We start from the raw sequence: 20,187 nt of genomic DNA, 5'->3' as shown, positions 1-20,187 counted from the left end.
ATGACAATCACATGGTCTGTGCTGCATACAGAGGGCCGCGCGTTGCCTTTCCTCGCCACCTCATCGTTCCGCCCGCGATTACAGGGCCCGCCGCCATTGAACTGTAGTGAAGTTCAATGTCGGCCGGGCCCAGGGGCCGGATAAATGTCCTCGGCAGGCTGCATGTGGCCCACGGACCGTAGTTTGAGGACCCCTGATTTATACTTATATATATATTTGTGTGCGCATTTGCGCTGTATAGATGTATGGATGGATAGAGGAATGCACAGTTTTTGATCATAGCTCTCCAACAGTCTTTTTTCAGTCTCAAATTTTTCATCCTATCATTCTTTTCTTTAGATCTATATGGCAAAATAGTAAATTGACTGAATAAAGCTCCAAATATGAAAGCTTCAGTCTTGAATGTTTGTTCAAGTCTTGTGTCGTTATTAAATATCTGACATTTTGGAAGATCCAATTAAACGTTTTAGATAAGCAGAATTGAGCTTCTTTCTGACTGTGAAATGTTTCATAATGGTACAAATCACTGATGTAGACTAACATCATAGCGCTACCATCTTTACAATATTCTTAAAGGGAATCTGTCACCAGGTTATTACTACACAATCTGAGCGTAGAACAATATAGGAGTAGAGACCCTAATTCCTGTGATGTGTCACTTACTGGGCTGCATGCTGTATTTTCTTTTAATAAATTGAGAGTTTTAGCCGTTGCAGATCTACCAATTTTCTGTATGTTGAGCTTTGCATAGACCTCTGTATAGCTTTTAAAAAGCTTTTAAGATCATGGATTGTTTGGCCTTTTAAATGTATTTATATTGTTTGAGTCTTCTTGTGTCCCATTTGTAATAAATACTTATTTTAATGGTGATCCCAATGCAATTGCAAACTTATTTTTCTATGATGTCTGTAAAGCCTCACACACACCACTGGTTGGCAGATTTCTTTGCACAATGTGCATAGGAAGAAAGCTGTCAATTATTAGTGTGGTTGTAGCTGGACTACATTGCAGCAGGTCAAGTCATCCACTAAGGATAATCTCCTTCTGTTAAAATAGTGATTTTATGAAAACTAAAGCAAGCAGCCTATTAAGTGACACATCGCTGGAATCATGGTTTTTGCTTACTTCTCCCTGATTAGGTGGTTAAAAGATTCCCTTAAAAAATAAAGCTAATATATTCTAAAGCTTCAAAAGAATATTATTCTCCCTTTTAATTATTATTAGGGACCAGATGGGATGTCTGGTGCACCTGGTCCACGAGGCCCCAAGGTTAGTTTCAATTATAGTATTTTAGTTTTATGATTGCAAATATGAGAGGACAGGCTCTGTCCTCTCATATTTGCAATCATTGAAAGTGTAACTGTGGTTTGTTTTTTGTCTTGTATCAGTATATAATATATGAATTCATGAAACCTTGTAGTATATCTTATTACGGGAAATGGTATTGTATATCTGTATCTAGTACTGCATCATGTTCTCTTACCTATATTCAGGATTCTATAAATGTTTACAAAGATGGCGGCAAAAAGAGAATGCAACTGCTTCCTCTCACTCAAGGTTTCATTGAGATTTTATGAGGGACTGATGAATGGCATGCATGCTCACCTAGCAATGCATTCATTCAAAGTTCAGCAGTGAGACCCCATCCATCAGAATTTCAAGCAGCATTCCCGTCAAAGTTTTTATCCTCTTAATAGATTGCAGTTGTCATATTATATAGCACTGTGTACTTACAATTGCTCATTTTTCCTTTCTACCCAGCTAATTCTTTTCTTTTCCATTAGGACTCTGCCATCACATAATTAAAAACTGACTAGCTGAATTCTTCTAAACTCTATGTAAAAACAGGATGTCAATTTTGTCTGCACAAGTCATGAATCACTGCAAAAGTTCCTGACAGGATGAGCAGAGCATCTGGGTCAGGAGTTTTAAAGGAAAATGATAAATGCAGGGACTTCCTGTTTCTACATAAAGTAGAGAAAAGAGAAGAATTAGCTGGGTAGAAAGACAAATTGAGCAATTGTAAATACACGGTGTTATATAATATGATGACTGCAATATATTAAGAAAGAAAAATGTTGGTGGGAGTGCTTTTTTAATCATTAATCTTGTGGATAGGTGATAATTAATAAGTTGCTGCTATTGTTTTGGGACAATCCCTTTAATGACACTAAAGTACTGTATGGTATGAGGCTTTTACTCAGTTATGTCTATAAAGATTTGAGTCAGTTGAGTTTGAACAGAAAAATATACAAGTATGAAAGCATAGCCACACAAATATGATATACATATAATACTGACTATTTTTTGTAAATATGAGTCTCTTTCCATTTCACATATTCAGTATTATTTTAATAGGGAGAAAGAGGTCTACCAGGTGTGCAGGGGTCTCCTGGGGAGCCAGGCTTACCTGGATCAGTCACAGAAGGTCCCCAGGTAAGTCCTTATGTGTTTCTATATTACACATAAATATCGATATGGATGTTGGTATCTTTAGCACCAAGATAGGTCATGTTTAATCACCGCAAAATGATTTTATCGTTTTAGCAATTAGCAGAACTTGGCAATGATCCAACATGCACTGATTAAAATTATTTCACCAACAGTATTTTAATTTTGATTCTGCACAGATCCATCTATAAAACCAATATGTACAGTTGTCTTGTAATTCTGCTTTGTTCATTAAATTCTGTGAAAGCGGGAAAAACTGGGGATTGGTGAGAACATGTGCACATTACATATTTCAGTATATTACTTTCGCTCCCAAGAGTTATCTGCAACTTACGTTCTGACCACTGTGCTATGTACTCCAATGAGCACTGTGAGGGAAGCAAACAGATATTATATTGCACATGAACTTGCGCTAGCGCCAGATCCTCTCCTCCCAGGTAATCAATCTCTTACTTGTATGATCGATGCTGCCTGGTAATTTATTTTGGTAATTTAGCAAAGCACTTTACTAGTGAGTAGTGATGAGTGAGTATACTGGTTGCTCGGGTTTTCCTGAGCATGATCGGGTGATCTCCGAGTATTTTGGCATGCTCGGAGTTTGTGTTTGTCGGTACAGCTGCATGATTTGTGACTGCTAGACAGCCTGAATGCATGTGTGGAATTCCTAACAAACAGACAATCCTCACATGTATTCAGTCTGTCTGCAAGGTTCAGCCAAGACTGTAGTCGTAGCCGAGGATTCCGGGGCAGCAGAGTCCTAGCCTCCCCTCACGTAGACATGACAGTTTTCTGTCAGCATACCTGTCGCTTTCTCCAGCTCCTCCTCAGGGCTTTCTGTTATGCGCTGCACATTCTCCTCAGACGATGTGGAACAAACAGAGTCACAGTCCTGTTCAATACTTGAACAATCAACTTTACTATTTCCTTTACACAGTGCATAGATATTAACTCCAGCATCAGTATCAGGGTTGGCAATAGACATTTTCTCCTCTGTCCCTGTCTTTCCCTCTCTCCCACTAAGCTCACTTCCGGGACGGACCATGCTCTCCAGTCTTTCAGCATCAACTCTACTCAGTCTTACTCCAGTAGGAGACCCTCTTAACCATTTAGCTCCGGTCTCAAGAATATCCACAGATGAAATAAGCCGCCACATTCTGAGTGACCTGCCCGTGCTGCTTAGTCTTCTTCTGGCAACTGCAGAACCACTAATTCTGCACTGTCAGCACTTCTGGTGTTACTCCCTGATGAGATACTGGCCCAAATTCTGTATGACTGGGCTCTTGACTTTAACGCTACGGAGCCAACAACCCTGTCAGGGTGTCTTGCCCAGCTGATTCAAATTCCAGATGCTCCCTGGCTTAACAGCTGTTAGGCTGGTTTCACACTTGCGTTTTTTTGCGCTGTTTTTTAGCGCAAAAAAAGCATATGCTTTTTTCCCTATCTTTTACATGGGTGCGCATAGGTGCGCATACACATGCATTTGTACGCGTTTGTATGCGCATGCGTTTTTTTGTAGTGTGCGCTTGAGCGCACAAAATGCATCCTGTTGTATTTTTTGTGCGTCCGACTTGCCCCCAAAAAACGCATGCGCACGCAATGCATTTTTTAACAGCCAAACACCCAATATAGTCTATGGTCATGGTAATGCGCACATATGCGCAAAAAAAGCATGCGTTTTTTTAAAGACGCACCAAAACCCGCAAAAAACGCACACAAACGCATGAAAGTAGCCTTAGCCCCTCCTACTTTAACTATTTACAAGCTGAGCATCTCTAATCCTATCTAGTGGCAAACTAGGGTACAACACTTTCCCCATCTATATAACAGTGTCCAATGTTAAATACATATAACAGATACAATAAATAGACATTTACATGGCATGTACAATAAATACGAATAACGTTAAAGGGAAAGGGTACATAATATCTGACATTAAATATATATCTATACATGTATATACCTGTACACTTACGGGTACTCTTTTGTGTCCCTTACATGTCTAGCAGTCGCAAATCATGCAGCTGCGTTGACAAACACTAAATCTCCGAGCACGCCAAAATACTCGGAGATCACCCGAGCAATGGGTATACTCGCTCATCACTACTAGTGAGATGAAATTGCTGCTTCTTCTGGATAGTCATGCAACAGTCCATGATTCCTCGCTCCTCTGAGACCTGTTGTGTTCGTGTAGAGTCGGTGGGCCGGGCTGGGGGGTGGTCCCTCTTTATGTCACGCAGAGATGTAACAGAGACAAGATGGAGGCAGGTTTTGGGTGCAACAGGTCCACGTTTATTCATGCTCGCCGTCCGCCTGACGGCCTCAAAAGTACACTGTACTTCCTTCAACTCACGGCCCTCCGTTTCCAGGGCCGCTTCTCACACACCGTACGTTACTCTGGGGATGTGTATGCACACACAGTCCCCTCCTCACTCGTCGACGCTCCTGACAGGTCCGTCACTGTGGCCGCCTTAGGCGCGTAAACCAACAGCGCTTCCACTGATCAGTCGTCGAGTCAAATACGGTGTCTCACACCCAGTGCCTCGTCCCTTCTGCGGTTCTTCCTGTCAGGACCACCCCCCTGACGTTCTCTCTCCTCAGAGTCCCTGGCTTAGATTCTCCTCACAGCGCACAGACTGTCGCAGTCCTCCTGTCACTGGAGCTCCCCCTGGGGACTGGAACCTTCTGGAACCCTCCCTCAGTATTTATAGCTCTCCCGGTCCCCTGTCACTGTAACCCCGCCCCCCATGACTAACGGTTTCTAAAGCCCTAAGCTGTTGTCAAGTCCTTTGCTCACACTCCTCCCTGCCATCTAATGGTCAACCCAAGGTACTGCACATCCACTACACTTTCCTAGCTGTTTCCCCACTGTAATAACTGACACCTACCTACACTGTGCAAACCTTTCCTTCTTCACTCTGACTAGTCCGTCCGTCCATCAGGTCACCTTCCCTACATTCGCACCCCCTAAAACTTTAACGATTACATCCCTCGTCTCTGGAATTACAGAGGCCTCGTGCTCCAAGAAGATATTGCCCAGTATATATTTGCATAGAAAGCAGATTGTGAGGGGGGATTGATCTTAAAATATAACTTTAGCTTAGAACAAAAGTTCTGAGACACTGGTAAAAAATTTGCAGTAGATAGCACAATAAGGCTAGGGTCACACCAGTATATATTCTCTCATTTAAGAGAATTGGGCTTATTATGCTAATTACACTCTGATCAAACTCTGATGAGAGTTTGATCATAGTGACATCCAATTTTCTCCGATGACAAAATGGAGAAAAAATTTCTCCATCTTCTTTATTCTGCCAGTAAGTAAAAATCAGTCCAATGTTTTGCATGGACGCATTGACTTTCATGTTCCAATGTGATCTGAATATCGGATCATGCTGCATTGTTTTCCTCGGACAGTGTTTTGTAGGATCGCACTCGGACCACAAATAATGTCGTCAGCACGAGCCCTTAGTGACACCAATATCAGTGATCAGTAATAACAGATGGATGAGCTGTAATTGAGAGCCGTGTAATGCTTACAGTTGTCAGATCCCATGCAATTAGATAGCATACAAGAAATCCAATTATTGATATATACAGATACTGTCTATAACTTTTCTGTTGTTTATTCCATGGTTGATACTTCAGTATTTTGAACCCATACATTTTCCTAAATATAAATTGCTGCAATAAGCTTCTCTGATGATTTTCAGTAGAGGAAACGTGTCTAGGGCAATGTCTATGAAGGAATAGCAGTAGACTGCCCTTGGTAGGGTGGGAGTTATTGGGTTCCTAGAGTCTGATACCCTCTACAGGGCTTAATTAGGCATCCTAAAAATGCCACCCTGATATGAAGTGAATGTAGGAAACTCCAATGGAACCAATGGAATTTTGAAGTTCTCATCTGTGTGATGGGTGAGAACGTTCCTTTTTCTCTATCTTATACAATTGTATTTATTATTGCTGAATAGTGAAAAACAGTTCTTTGTACTATGTCTTTAGCAATTTGAGAGGTAATACTTTATGGTACATCTTGATTATAAGAATTTGTTTTGTACCATTGGTGTGGCACTACAAGAATGTCAACATTGGATTAGTTAAAATTTGGGAGGGATGTGTATATACTGTATAAAGGAGTGGGTTTCTTGTATGTGATTAAACTGGGTGCTGTCTGACCAGTTAGCATTAGGCCGGAGACACAATACCGTATAACACGGCCGAGTGCTGTGCGATGAAACATCCAATAGCACTCGGCCTAGTGTTACTCTATGGGGCAGGTCAGATCTGTGATTATTTTCTCATGCAATTCAGCAGCATGCTGCGATTGGCAGTGAGTCTCGGCTCACTTGCTCCCATACAAGTCTATGGTTGCGAGTGAAACATCACACTGCACTCGGATATCACCCGAGTGCAGTGCAATTCACGCTGACGCTGGCAGCAGAGGAAATGGAGAAATTACTTTCTTCCGACTCCTCCGCATTTGTGCTCCGATCCTGTCATGCAAGAAGATCAGAGCACAGAGCACTGACACTCAGATCACGCTCGTAGCAGAGCAGGAGCCGAGGGTCATTAGCATATCTCCTCCAATGCTCTCACATCAGATGCCATACATTGGTATGACTGGCATCACCCAACATCTCCAATTAAAGCTCATTCATCTACTATCACTGTTGACTGAAACTAGTAATACACCTGTGCTGTTTTACTGCACATTTTAGTGGTGGCTCAGACCTTTTAACCCCATAACCCCCAAGGGTGGTTTGCATGTTAATGACCAGGCCAATTTTTACAATTCTGACCACTGTCCGTTTATGAGGTAATAACTCTGGAACGCTTCCATGCATCCCGGTGATTCTGACAATGTTTTCTTATAACATACTGTACTTCATGTGATTTGTAAAATTTATTTGACATTACTTGCGTTTATTTGTGAAAAAATGGAAATTTGGCAAAAAATTTGGAAATTTCGCAATTTCCCAACTTTGAATTTTCATGCCTTTAAATGACAGAGATATGTCACACAAAATACTTAATAAGTAACATTTCCCACATGTCTACTTTACATCAGCACAATTTTGGAACCAAATTTTTTTTTGTTAGGAAGTTATAAGGGATAGAAGTTGACCAGCGATTTCTCATTTTTAAAACACCATTTTTTTTACGGACCACATCACATTTGAAGTCACTTTGAGAGGTCTATATGATAGAAAATACCCAAAAGTGACACCATTCTAAAAACTGCTCCCTTCAAGGTACTTAAAACATCAGCCCGTAGAAGGCGTTCATAGGAGATGATGATTTATGTTACACATAGCAGGGCTGATGCATTGCTATGTGTAACACAGGCGTTCATCCGGACAATCGCAGATCTCCTAAGGGGACTACTGAAGCAAGTGAAAAGTAAAAATAAAAGTTTTAAATTATAAAAGTTAAAATTACCCCTATTCAAAATAAATCTATTAAAACAAAATTAAAAATACACATATTTGGTATCATTGTGTTCAGAAATATCAGGTCTATCAAAATAAGTAAATTTATTTGACTGGTAAATGGCATAATGAGAAAAAAATCAAAACGCCAGAGTTACAATATTTTTGGCCACCGCAATATTGCATTAAAATGCAATAACAGGCATTTAAAACATTTAATCTACCCCAAAATGGTATTAATAAAAGCATCAGCTCAGGGCACAAAAATTAAGCCCTCTCATAGCCTCAGATCCGGAAAAATGAGATGCTATAGGTCTCCGAAAATGGCAATTTTTTTTATTCCTCTTGCAAATTTCGAATTTTTTTTTCCACTTAAAAACCAATCTATACATATTTAGTATCTGCATACTTGTACTGATCTGGGAAATCATATTGGCAGGTCAGTTTTAGCGTTTAGTGAACATGGTAAATAAAAACACCCAAAAAACAATTGTAGAATTGCACTTTTTTTTTTGCAAATTTCATTGAACTTTGAATTTTTTTAATATTTTCCAGTACACTATATTGTAAAATCAATGATGTCATTCAAAATACATCTCGTCCAACAAAAAAACAAGTCCCCATACAGCTATATTGACAGAAAAATAAAAAAGTTATGGCTCTGGGAAGAAAGGGAGCAAAAAATTTTAAAAATTGTAAAGTGGTGAAAGGGTAAATTGTGGTGGCCTTAGTTTATATTGTTTCCCTTTAAGTGAGATAACTTACTGTGACAAGTTATCAAAATCAAGCGTTATTTGTCAAGTTACATTTGGCCACATCTGGAATTTGTTTTTCACAGCATATATAAGAGTTAGAAGTCTGACTTACTAAGACAGCTAGAAAATCTATTGGTTCGCCTCTTGCTCTCATAGTGATATGAAAAAATTCTGCCTTGCCTGCAGCCACCACTAGTCGGAACTTAGGAACATATTGCCTACAGATTATTTATTTACTTCAATGAGAATTGCATAAATTAATAAAGTAAATCATTTAGATCAACCTTGTATTCTATAAATACTGTAGATTAAGAAAAAAAAGACTGCACAAGTATAATGATATGAACTGTAACAATTTCGATGGTCACTTCACTACAGATACATAATGAAGGCAGAAAATGATTTTACATGCCAGAGCCTTAGGGTGCTTTCACATTGTTTTCTGTTCTTGCTTTTATTTCTGATATGTCCAAAATCCCCCGCAAAACAGGGTCCGGGTGCATGCACCGATGGAGCCATAGACTGTAAGGATGCTGTGCATCATTTTTGGAAGTGCACGTCTACGGAAGGCGGACACTCAGATGTAGTAGTAGACTGCGTCTGAGTGTCCGCCTCCTGTAGGTGTGCACTTCCAAAATAAGTGCATGGCAGCGCTCACGTTTGCTCTGCCATCACCATTACAGTCTATGGCCCTGTCGGTGCACGCATCCGGACCCCGTTTTGAGGAGGATTTCGGATGTATGTGGGACAGAGAACACAATGTGAAAGCACCCTAAGAGTCTTACACCCTTAGAATATAGTTGATCATCTGTAAATATTTCTTTTTGAATCCATCGTAATTCCATTTTGTGCCTACTTATTTTTTCACAGGGCCCTGTAGGACCTCCAGGAATTCCTGGCATCCAGGTAAACAGTAAAGTTTTAATCAATAATTATGAAATGCTTAACACTGCAGTTTACATGGCATTATATTACATACCTAATACAGGGAAATACTGTACATTTTATGTTGAGAAAGTTACTGATACTATGTTAATTTCATCAGACTTCATGGCGATTATTATACCTTGCATATGTAACATTTTCAAATTATATTTCCAGGGTCCACAGGGTCTTCCAGGTTTGCCAGGCCCTCCTGGCGCACAAGTGAGTAGTAGATAATTTCCATATTAAAAGTATACCATTTCGCTTAATTGGTGTAATAGCTTACATCACTCAGTCCTTGTCTATGTGACACTGACCCATGTCCTTGATGGTACACTGATGCTGTATTGTCTTATTTAGTCTCAATAAGTATTCTAAAAGTGACATCCAAGTATTGTCAGCTTGCTTACTTATAGTTTCTCATTTATACATAGAAATGAGTTACTAATTAGTTTGACGACATCTTTAATTCTAGAAAAAATACAGCATAAATAAGAAACAGTATATTCAAGGGTGACAAAATGAATAAAATAAGATTACTCTGGTATATTTTTTTTAACAATGCAAAGGCATTTGCTATACCTGTATAATTTTTTATCTTCCTTTTTTAAGTCACAAAACAAGGAGAGCTGTATTTGTCAGGATTAATGACACCAGAACAAAATGTTTGCACTACCTTCAATGCTCAGTATCAAACTACTGATGTTTTTCAGCCATACCTATCATATCATTACCAGTGATGAGCATGTATACTCATTGCTCGAGATTTCCAGAGCATGCTCGGGTGTCCTCCAAGTATTTTCGCGTGCTCAGAGATTTAGTTTTCATCATCGCAGCTGCATGATTTATGGCTTCTAGGCAGCTTGAATACATGTGGGGATTCCCTAACAAACAGGTAACCCCAACATATATTCAGGCTGTCCAGCAGCCACAAATCATGCAGCTACGGCGACAGAAACTAAATCTCCGAGCACGCCAAAATACTTGGAGGAAACCAGAGCATGCTCGGGAAAACCTGAGCAACGAGTATACTCACTCATCACTAATCATTACCTTTTCCAATAATTTGTGCTACCATAGCTATTCTTTGGTATCAGACAGGCTAGCGTTTGCTCCCCACATACCATGGGGCTTCAGCTCCCATGCTACTGCTGATGGTTAAGTTGTTTGTTGAACCAGTTTAGGTACTGCATATTGGAAAGACTCTTCAAGAACAGCCATTTTTGAGATGCTCTACCCTAGACATCCAACCATCACAATTTAGGATCCTTATGCTTGCTCATTTATCCTGCTTCCAGCTCAAGAACTTTAAAGGTTACTTGTTCTGTTGATCCCTAATATATCCAAACCCTTGACAGGTGACATTGTAATAATATTAATCACTTTCCTTGTTGGTGTTTTTTATTGATGAATGGTGTGCATTTAAGACTGATCTTATTGTTTAGCAATACAATACTGCATGCATATGAATTTTTATTTTGCATTGACACCTTGGTGAAAAGACGTTATAGTAAAAATGGGCTATAATGCATAGTATTTTGATATTCAATGCAATTGTGAATCCACTACTATGTCCAGCAGAAGCTGAAGTACAGTGATCTGTACTGCTTAGAAACATAAAGGGAACACTAAAACACCACATCCTACATATCTCTGAATAAAATATTTCAGTTGCAAATCTTTTTTCATTACATAGTGGAATGTGTTGAGAACAAATGTTTTATTGATCAATGTAAATCAAAATAATCAATGTAAACCAAAATTAATGACCCATGGAGGTCTAGATTTGGAATGATACTCAAAATCAAAATGAAAAATCAAATTACAGACTGATCCAACTTCAGTGGAAATGCCTCAAGACAAGGAAATGATGCCCAGTAGTATTTGTGGCCTCCACATGCCTGTATGACCTCCCTACAATGCCTGAGCATGGTCCTGATAAGACGACGAATGTTCTCCTGAGGGTCTCCTCCTAGACCTCAATTAAAGCATCTGTCAACTCTTGGACAGTCTGTTGAACAACGTGGCATTGGTGGATGGAACAAGACATGATGTCCCAGATATGCACAATTGGATTCAGGTCTCGGTATTGGGACAGCTGCTCCATAGCATCAATGGTTTCATTATGCAGGAACTGCTGACAAGTTTCAGCCACATGAGGCTTAGCATTGTCACGCATATGAAGGAACCCAAGGTCCAGTGCACCTACATATGGTCTCACAATGGGTCTGAGAATTTCATAGTGGTACCTAATGACAGTCAGGGTACCTCTGGATAGCACATACAGGGCTGTGGGCCCCCCAAAAAAATGCTTCCCCACACCATTACTGACCCACTGCCAAACCAGTCATGCTGGAGGATGTTGCAGTCAGTGGAACGATCTCCATGGCATCTCCAGACTCTGTCCCATTTGTCACATGTGCTCAGTGTGAACCTGCTCTCATCTGTGAAGAGTATAGGGCACTAATGTTGATTCTGCCAATCTTAGTGTTCTCTGGCAAATGCCAATCTCCCTGTACGGTGTTGGGCTGTAAGCACAACACCCACTTGTGGATGTAGGGCTCTCATTCTACCCTCACAGAGTCTGTTTCAGTTTGAGCAGACACATGGATGTTAGTGACCTGCTGGGGGTTATTTTGCAGAGCTCTGGCACTGCTCCTCATGTTCCTCCTTGCACAAAGGAGGAGATAGTGGTCCTGCTGCTGGGCTGTTTCCCTCCTACAGCCCATCCACATTTCCTGGTGTACTAGCTAGTCTCCTGGTATCTTCCCCATGCTGTAGCCACTATGCTGACAGACACAGCTACCATTCTTGTCACAGCTTGCAATGATGTGCAATCCTGGATGAGCTGAAGTACCTGAGCAACAAAAAGCAAAAGTGACCAAAACAACAGCCAGAAAAGATGAAAACAGAAAAATGGTCTGTGGTCACTCCCTGCAGAACTACTCCTTTATAGGGGTTTTTGCTAACTGCCTATTATTTTTACCTGTTGTCTGTTCCATTTACGCAACAGGTGTATAAATTGATTCACAATCGGTGTTGCTTTATAACTAGTGTTGAGCATTCCGATACCGCAAGTATCGGGTATCGGCCGATACTTGCGGTATCGGAATTCCGATACCGACTTCCGATATTTTTTCAATATCAGAAGTCAGCATCGGAATCGGAAGTTCAAAGTTGATTGACAGCCTGACGTCATCATGATGCGCGGTGTGTGCGCATCATGATGCGCCGTCATTTCGGGCCTTCCGGGGGTCTCTGCCGGCCTGCCGGGGGGCTGTGCCGGCCTGCCGGGGGGCTGTGTGGACTGCCCGGGGTCTGTACCGGCCTGCCGGGGGGCTGTGCCGGCCTGCCGGTGGTCTGTGCACCCTGTGGGGGTCTGTACCGGCCTGCCGGGGGGCTGTGCCGGCCTGCCGGTGGTCTGTGCACCCTGTGGGGGTCTGTACCGGCCTGCCGGGGGGCTGTGCCGGCCTGCCGGTGGTCTGTGCACCCTGTGGGGGGCTGTGCCGGCCTGCCGGGGGGCTGTGCCGGCCTGCCGGGGGGCTGTGCTGATGTCCGGGGGTCTGTGCAAGCATCGTCCGATGGGACTACAAGTCCCATCTGGCGATGCCTGCTACCATGACAGTGATTGACACATTAGCCAATGATGGGACAGTAGTAGTCCCATCATCCGGCTAATGTGTTAAATGTTAAAAAAAAAAAAAAAAAATACTACATACATACTACATGCATGCTACATACATACTACATGCTACATACATACTACATACATACTACATACATACTACATACATAACACATATATACTACATACATACTACATACATACTACATATATACTACATGCATGCTACATACATACTGCATGCTACATACATACTACATGCTACATACATACCACATATATACTACATACATACTACATGCATGCTACATGCTACATACATACCACATACATACTACATACATACTACATACATACTACATGCTACATACATACTACATATATACTACATGCATGCTACATACATACTGCATGCTACATACATACTACATGCTACATACATACCACATATATACTACATACATACTACATGCATGCTACATGCTACATACATACCACATACATACTACATACATACTACATACATACTACATGCTACATACATACTACATATATACTACATGCATGCTACATACATACTGCATGCTACATACATACTACATGCTACATACATACCACATATATACTACATACATACTACATGCATGCTACATGCTACATACATACCACATACATACTACATACATACTACATGCTACATACATACTACATATATACTACATGCATGCTACATACATACTACATGCTACATACATACTACATATATACTACATGCATGCTACATACATACTGCATGCTACATGCATGCTACATACATACTACATACATACTACATGCTACATACATACCACATATATACTACATACATACTACATACAATACATTCATACAATACATGCATAGACATACAGTACATATAACATAGAGTAACATACTTACCAATACTTGTCACATTGTTCCCCGAAGCCATTGTCTTTTACGGAATAAATATTAACATAACAAACCACAAAAATACTCACCCACGATCCGAAGCAGTCCACGAGTGTGTCCCACGACGATCTTGGGTAGAGAACTGCAGCATCAGCTGTTGCTGCCGTTCTCTACGGGCTGCAGGAATCCAATGACGGAAGGTAGGTATCCTTCCGCACTGTATTCCTCCGCCACTTAAAAAAAAAAAAGTCCCTAGTCTCACTTTATGCCATTGCTGCGTGGGAATTTCCCACACAGCAATGGCATAAAGTGAGACTAGGGACTTTTTTTTTTTTTAAGTGGCGGAGGAATACAGTGCGGAAGGATACCTACCTTCCGTCATTGGATTCCTGCAGCCCGTAGAGAACGGCAGCAACAGCTGATGCTGAAGTTCTCTACCCAAGATCGTCGTGGGACACACTCGTGGACTGCTTCGGATCGTGGGTGAGTATTTTTGTGGTTTGTTATGTTAATATTTATTCCGTAAAAGACAATGGCTTCGGGGAACAATGTGACAAGTATTGGTAAGTATGTTACTCTATGTTATATGTACTGTATGTCTATGTATGTATTGTATGAATGTATTGTATGTAGTATGTATGTAGTATATATGTGGTATGTATGTAGCATGTAGTATGTATGTAGTATGTATGTAGCATGCATGTAGTATATATGTAGTATGTATGTAGCATGTAGTATGTATGTAGCATGCATGTAGTATATATGTAGTATGTATGTAGCATGTAGTATGTATGTAGCATGCATGTAGTATATATGTAGTATGTATGTAGCATGTAGTATGTATGTAGTATGTATGTGGTATGTATGTAGCATGTAGCATGCATGTAGTATGTATGTAGTATATATGTGGTATGTATGTAGCATGTAGTATGTATGTAGCATGCAGTATGTATGTAGCATGCATGTAGTATATATGTAGTATGTATGTAGCATGTAGTATGTATGTAGTATGTATGTGGTATGTATGTAGCATGTAGCATGCATGTAGTATGTATGTAGTATATATGTGGTATGTATGTAGCATGTAGTATGTATGTAGCATGCAGTATGTATGTAGCATGCATGTAGTATATATGTAGTATGTATGTAGCATATATGTAGTATGTATGTAGCATGTAGTATGTATGTAGCATGCATGTAGTATGTATGTAGTATGTATGTAGTATGTATGTAGTATGTATGTAGTTTATATGTAGTATGTATGTAGCATGTAGTATGTATGTAGCATGCATGTAGTATGTATGTAGTATGTATGTAGTATGTATGTAGTATATATGTGTTATGTATGTAGTATGTATGTAGTATGTATGTAGTATGTATGTAGCATGTAGTATGTATGTAGCATTCATGTAGTATGTATGTAGTATTTTTTTTTTTTTTTTTAACATTTAACACATTAGCCGGTGATGGGACTACTACTGTCCCATCATTGGCTAATGTGTCAATCACTGTCATGGTAGCAGGCATCGCCAGATGGGACTTGTAGTCCCATCGGACGATGCTTGCACAGACCCCCGGACATCAGCACAGCCCCCCGGCAGGCCGGCACAGCCCCCCGGCAGGCCGGCACAGCCCCCCACAGGGTGCACAGGCCACCGGCAGGCCGGCACAGCCCCCCGGCAGGCCGGCACAGCCCACCGGAGCCTGCACAGCCCCCCTGGCAGGCCGGCACAGCCCCCCGGCAGGCCGGCACAGACCACCGGAGCCTGCACAGACCCCCTGGCAGGCCGGCACAGCCCCCTGAAAGGCCCGTACAGACCCCAGAGAGGCTGTACAAGGGAAAAACAGGATTTTTCTTATTCCGATACCGGAATTCCCATAGACTTGAATGGGACTTCCGGTATCGGAATCGGCGATACCGATACTTTTTTTTCAGATCGGCCGATCCATTCCGATCCGATACTTTGAAGTATCGGACGGTATCGCTCAACTCTATTTATAACTGGACAGGTTGATTTCATAGAAGTGTGCTTGACTTGGAGTTACATTGTGTTGTTTAAGTGTACCCTTTATTTGAGCACTGTATATTCTCCCTTCATTGTTGTGATCAGTGCAGCTGTCAACAGTCACGTTTAATCTTCTATTAATCATTATTCGCATAAAACCACAAAAGTCTTACTTGTATTATTTATAAATATCTTCATCATTGTAATAGTTTTCCAAATGTAGAACTTGAGTGTTTATTTCCTGCAATAAAACATATTTAGTAAATGATACTGGTAAGGCAAATTACAAGCATTGATAATACTATAAGGTTTGTAAATTAATGCACCAAATTCATAAGATTAGTGTATTACAAATGTAAGTAATAAGAAAATTTATATCTTGACTTGTTTTTACTTTTATAACAGGGTGTCCCAGGCAGAGATGGCCGACCAGGACTCCAGGGTCCTCCAGGTGACCCAGTATGTGAACGCGTGTACATTGATTCCATGATCAGTATTGCTATTCTTAAAATAAAAAATGAATCTCTTGGATACATATTTTTTATTTTGGCCTCCTCACCTTCCAAAATTCATAACATTTTTATGTTTCCACTGATATAGCAGTATAAGGGTTCCAATTTTTGTGGGACAAGTTATAGTTTTTACCACCTAATGTACTGAAAAAGATGGAATAAAAACTCCAAGTGGGGTGGAATTTAAAAAAACGCAAGCATCAATTCAGTTTTGCTTTTACCTCATTCATTTTGCTTTAAATATGATCTTGTAACTTTGTTCTACAGGTCAGTACAGCTATGGTGATACAACATTTATACAGTATTTTATGTTGGTTGTTTTACTTTTTTTTTTATTTCCTCAGTCATCATAATTTCAAGTGTCATATTTTTTTTTGGAGCAACAATTTTTGATCAACAGTTGTAAGAAAATATGCTTTTTTTTGTGGGACGAGCTATAGTTTTGTATTATTTGTAATCCACACCACATTCTTAAATATTTCAATTTTTTTGGCTGATTTAATTACCATAAAGCAGCAATTCTGCATTTTGTTTTTTTTTTTTTTTAATTTTTGGTACTCAACATGTGTGATAAATACTTTTATATCGTATTAGTTTGGCCAAAACACATGATTTTTTTTGCTATTTGCATTGCAAGAAAAGGGGGGTTATTATATACACATATAATATATATAAACATATAATATACTGTACAAGCAATATATAAATGTATTTACATACTTTAGGTTTATTTTTATATTTTTTATTCATTAATTTTTTACTACTTTATTATTTATTTTAGTATAGTTCAATCACCTGAACACTCACATTATACTTCAGTATTGCAATATTGCAGCCCATTGTACATGTCCGGGTATCCAGTGAAGCTTGGTGATCTCCCAATTCCTATTTCTAATCTTTCAAATGCCACTATCCACTACATACTGTATAGTAAAGGCACACTTAACCTGCAAATGTACGACTGGTGTCGCTAAAGGATTAATCTTCAAATCCTTTTAACTTGAAAGTTTTTTTTAGTTAATGATAATAATAAATTTTATTTCTATAGCGCCGACATATTCCGCAGCACTTTACATTTTAGAGGGGACATGTACAGACGATAGACATTAAAGCATAACAATAATCACATAGATCATAACAGATACCAAGAGGAATAAGGGCCCTGCTCGCAAGCTTACAATCTATGAGGAAAAAGGGGAAACACGAAAGGTGGATGGTAACAGTTGCCCTGATTGTATGGACCAGCCATAAACATATCAGGATTCTACTAACCAGCACCTCTACCCTCCACATTTACATGGGCACATTTTGGTAGCTATACAGATTTCCATTTTGGAAATCGCTCTAGAACTGATCAGTTTATTTTTCTGTTGTGTAGGATTTACCATCCTTGAAATTACCTTCAGTCAGTTATGTTTTTCGACCTATGACTGACTACATTTCTGAATCAAATCACAAAGTTTTCAAGAATTCCAGAAAATGGCTGTCAGTACTTAAACAGCTGGAACCATGTCACAAGGCATTTCTTATTTTACTGGAATTATATACATAAAAAAATAACATTGTTTCTTTTCCCGGGGAATAAATGCTTAACACAACTGCAAAACTTTGAACACATTATCTAACGTTCACAGTGAGCTAAACAAACTAATGAGTGCGGAATTTTTCACTATAATTATCGAAATAATTTCCATGTGAAATGTCACTTCTGAGAGCATGTGAATTTTATGTCATTAGTTATTTCATTATTTGTATCTTTTTTTTCTCAACTCTGAAAAAATGATTTTTTTTGTAGATTGCCCTTCCACTTCTTGGCGATATAGGAGCCATTCTTAAGGTACAATAAAATATTGTCATAGAAATCATTTGGTGTATTCCTATAAGAATAGTGAGTACTGTCTTCATATAATTCTTCAGTATACTACTGTGTAGATGTCATAATAATGAGTGCCATCATATGATATGGAAAACCCTTCCACAATCATACGGAGCCTGTTCTTTCTTTGCTATAAGGTTGGAAAAAGTCCAGTCAAATACTTAGATCAAAACGGTGGCAATGTACCAAGACTAGCAGGAGATCTCCACCTTACTGTGACAAAACTCCAGGACGCATCCTTATATCGAAAAAGCTAGGTTCTATCTACAATATAATGTAGCACTTGTCCTCGGCTCAGGCAAGTACATGATAGACTCTTTTCCCAGGCTATTAGCTGTAGTCCCACTTCTAGCTATGTCAGCAATTCAACATTTCAAGATAAGGAACACAAATTTAGAGCGTAAACTGCAGCCAGTGAGAAACTATTTCACTTCACTTAACTTCATATCGGACAATTTGGCGTGTTTAGAAATGAATAAAAGCTGGTGCGTCTATTACTGTATCGATCCATCAAGGTTAATATTGGCAAGACACATCACTTTATTTTTCTCTGAATGCGATAATTGCCGGACAACTAGCTCCACGAGTAACTTTAGTATGATAAAACAGTTTTCCGTTTATTTAACCAGTGTTTGTGAGCTAGGAAGATTTATTGAGTTACTGTAGGTAATTGATTTCAATCCTCAGTGCTCGGAATGATTATTTAATTAGCTCTTCCCACAATCCAGTGTAGAAATTATCAATATGTTTTACGTATATGTCCTGCAGATCATATCCGTGCATATTCTGGAATTTAAGACCCCGGTTTAATACTTCTAGAACTATTGAATAAATGTTTTAGCAGGCTAAATTCAACAATAACTTTAACAGCCAGCAATAGAAAAAGGCTGTAGAAATGACAACACTTTTTATATTCCACATTTTCACCTATCACTTGCTTTGCAAGTTGCCACATATCAGAAGAAATTACCTCTTTATAGCTTTCTTACAATAGCTTACTGTTATATATTTATGAAAAATCAGTTTTTTTTCTGTTACCACTAGAGAATGCTGGTTAAAGTTGTGTGTATGATTTAAAGAGTAACCATCGTTTTAATTTTTACATAAATCAATAGTACACATGAAAATAAGAAACTTCGTAATATAAGTTATCAGGGAAATCTGCTTCTTTCTCTGCCAGGACTCATCGCTAATTTTCAAAATTCCTTATTCTCTGGTAAAATCTGTATTTAGTGAAGATTTTTACGTTACTTAGATAGGAGATTGACGTACAGTTGGTGCTGATAAGACTCTATGTGAAAGAGAAAAGGTGCACATTCTATAGGCCATAGAACATATCAATTAACCTGAAATCACGTATAATAATCTACAAGCTTTTTAAGGTTTCTATTGTCTCTTTTTTAACCCCTTCACTCCCGGAGCTTTTTTTATTTTTCATTTTTTGCTCCCCTTCTTTCCAGAGCCATATCTTTTTTATTTTTCCTTCAATATGGCCATGTGAGGGCTTATTTTTTGCGAGACGAGTTGTACTTTTAAATGACACCATTGGTTTTACCATGTCATGTACTCAAAAACGGGAAAAAAATTCCAAGTGTAGTGAAATTGCAAAAAAAGTGCAATCCCACACTTTTTATTTGATTTACTTTTTTGCTAGGTTCATTAGATGCTAAGTCTAACCTGCT

The 20,187-nt window shown here is 39.4% G+C and overlaps 1 protein-coding gene across 1 annotated transcript in view; it reads left to right on the top strand.

Annotated features, from left to right (window-relative positions):
- Window positions 1-20,187, top strand: part of COL19A1 (collagen type XIX alpha 1 chain) — a 1,445,738-nt gene that overhangs the window by 1,094,540 nt on the left and 331,011 nt on the right. Inside the window, exons 27-32 of the mRNA XM_073569423.1 lie at window positions 1,225-1,269; window positions 2,359-2,436; window positions 9,503-9,538; window positions 9,734-9,778; window positions 16,523-16,576; window positions 18,425-18,466. Coding sequence (XP_073425524.1) covers window positions 1,225-1,269; window positions 2,359-2,436; window positions 9,503-9,538; window positions 9,734-9,778; window positions 16,523-16,576; window positions 18,425-18,466 — 300 coding nt within the window. The remainder of the gene's footprint in view (window positions 1-1,224; window positions 1,270-2,358; window positions 2,437-9,502; window positions 9,539-9,733; window positions 9,779-16,522; window positions 16,577-18,424; window positions 18,467-20,187) is intronic.

This window comes from Dendrobates tinctorius, unplaced genomic scaffold (genome assembly GCF_039654945.1).
Source record: "Dendrobates tinctorius isolate UK_male_01 unplaced genomic scaffold, ASM3965494v1 ptg000024l, whole genome shotgun sequence".
In the NCBI taxonomy this organism is placed as follows: domain Eukaryota; kingdom Metazoa; phylum Chordata; class Amphibia; order Anura; family Dendrobatidae; genus Dendrobates; species Dendrobates tinctorius.
This window is presented reverse-complemented; position numbering and strand designations above follow the sequence as displayed.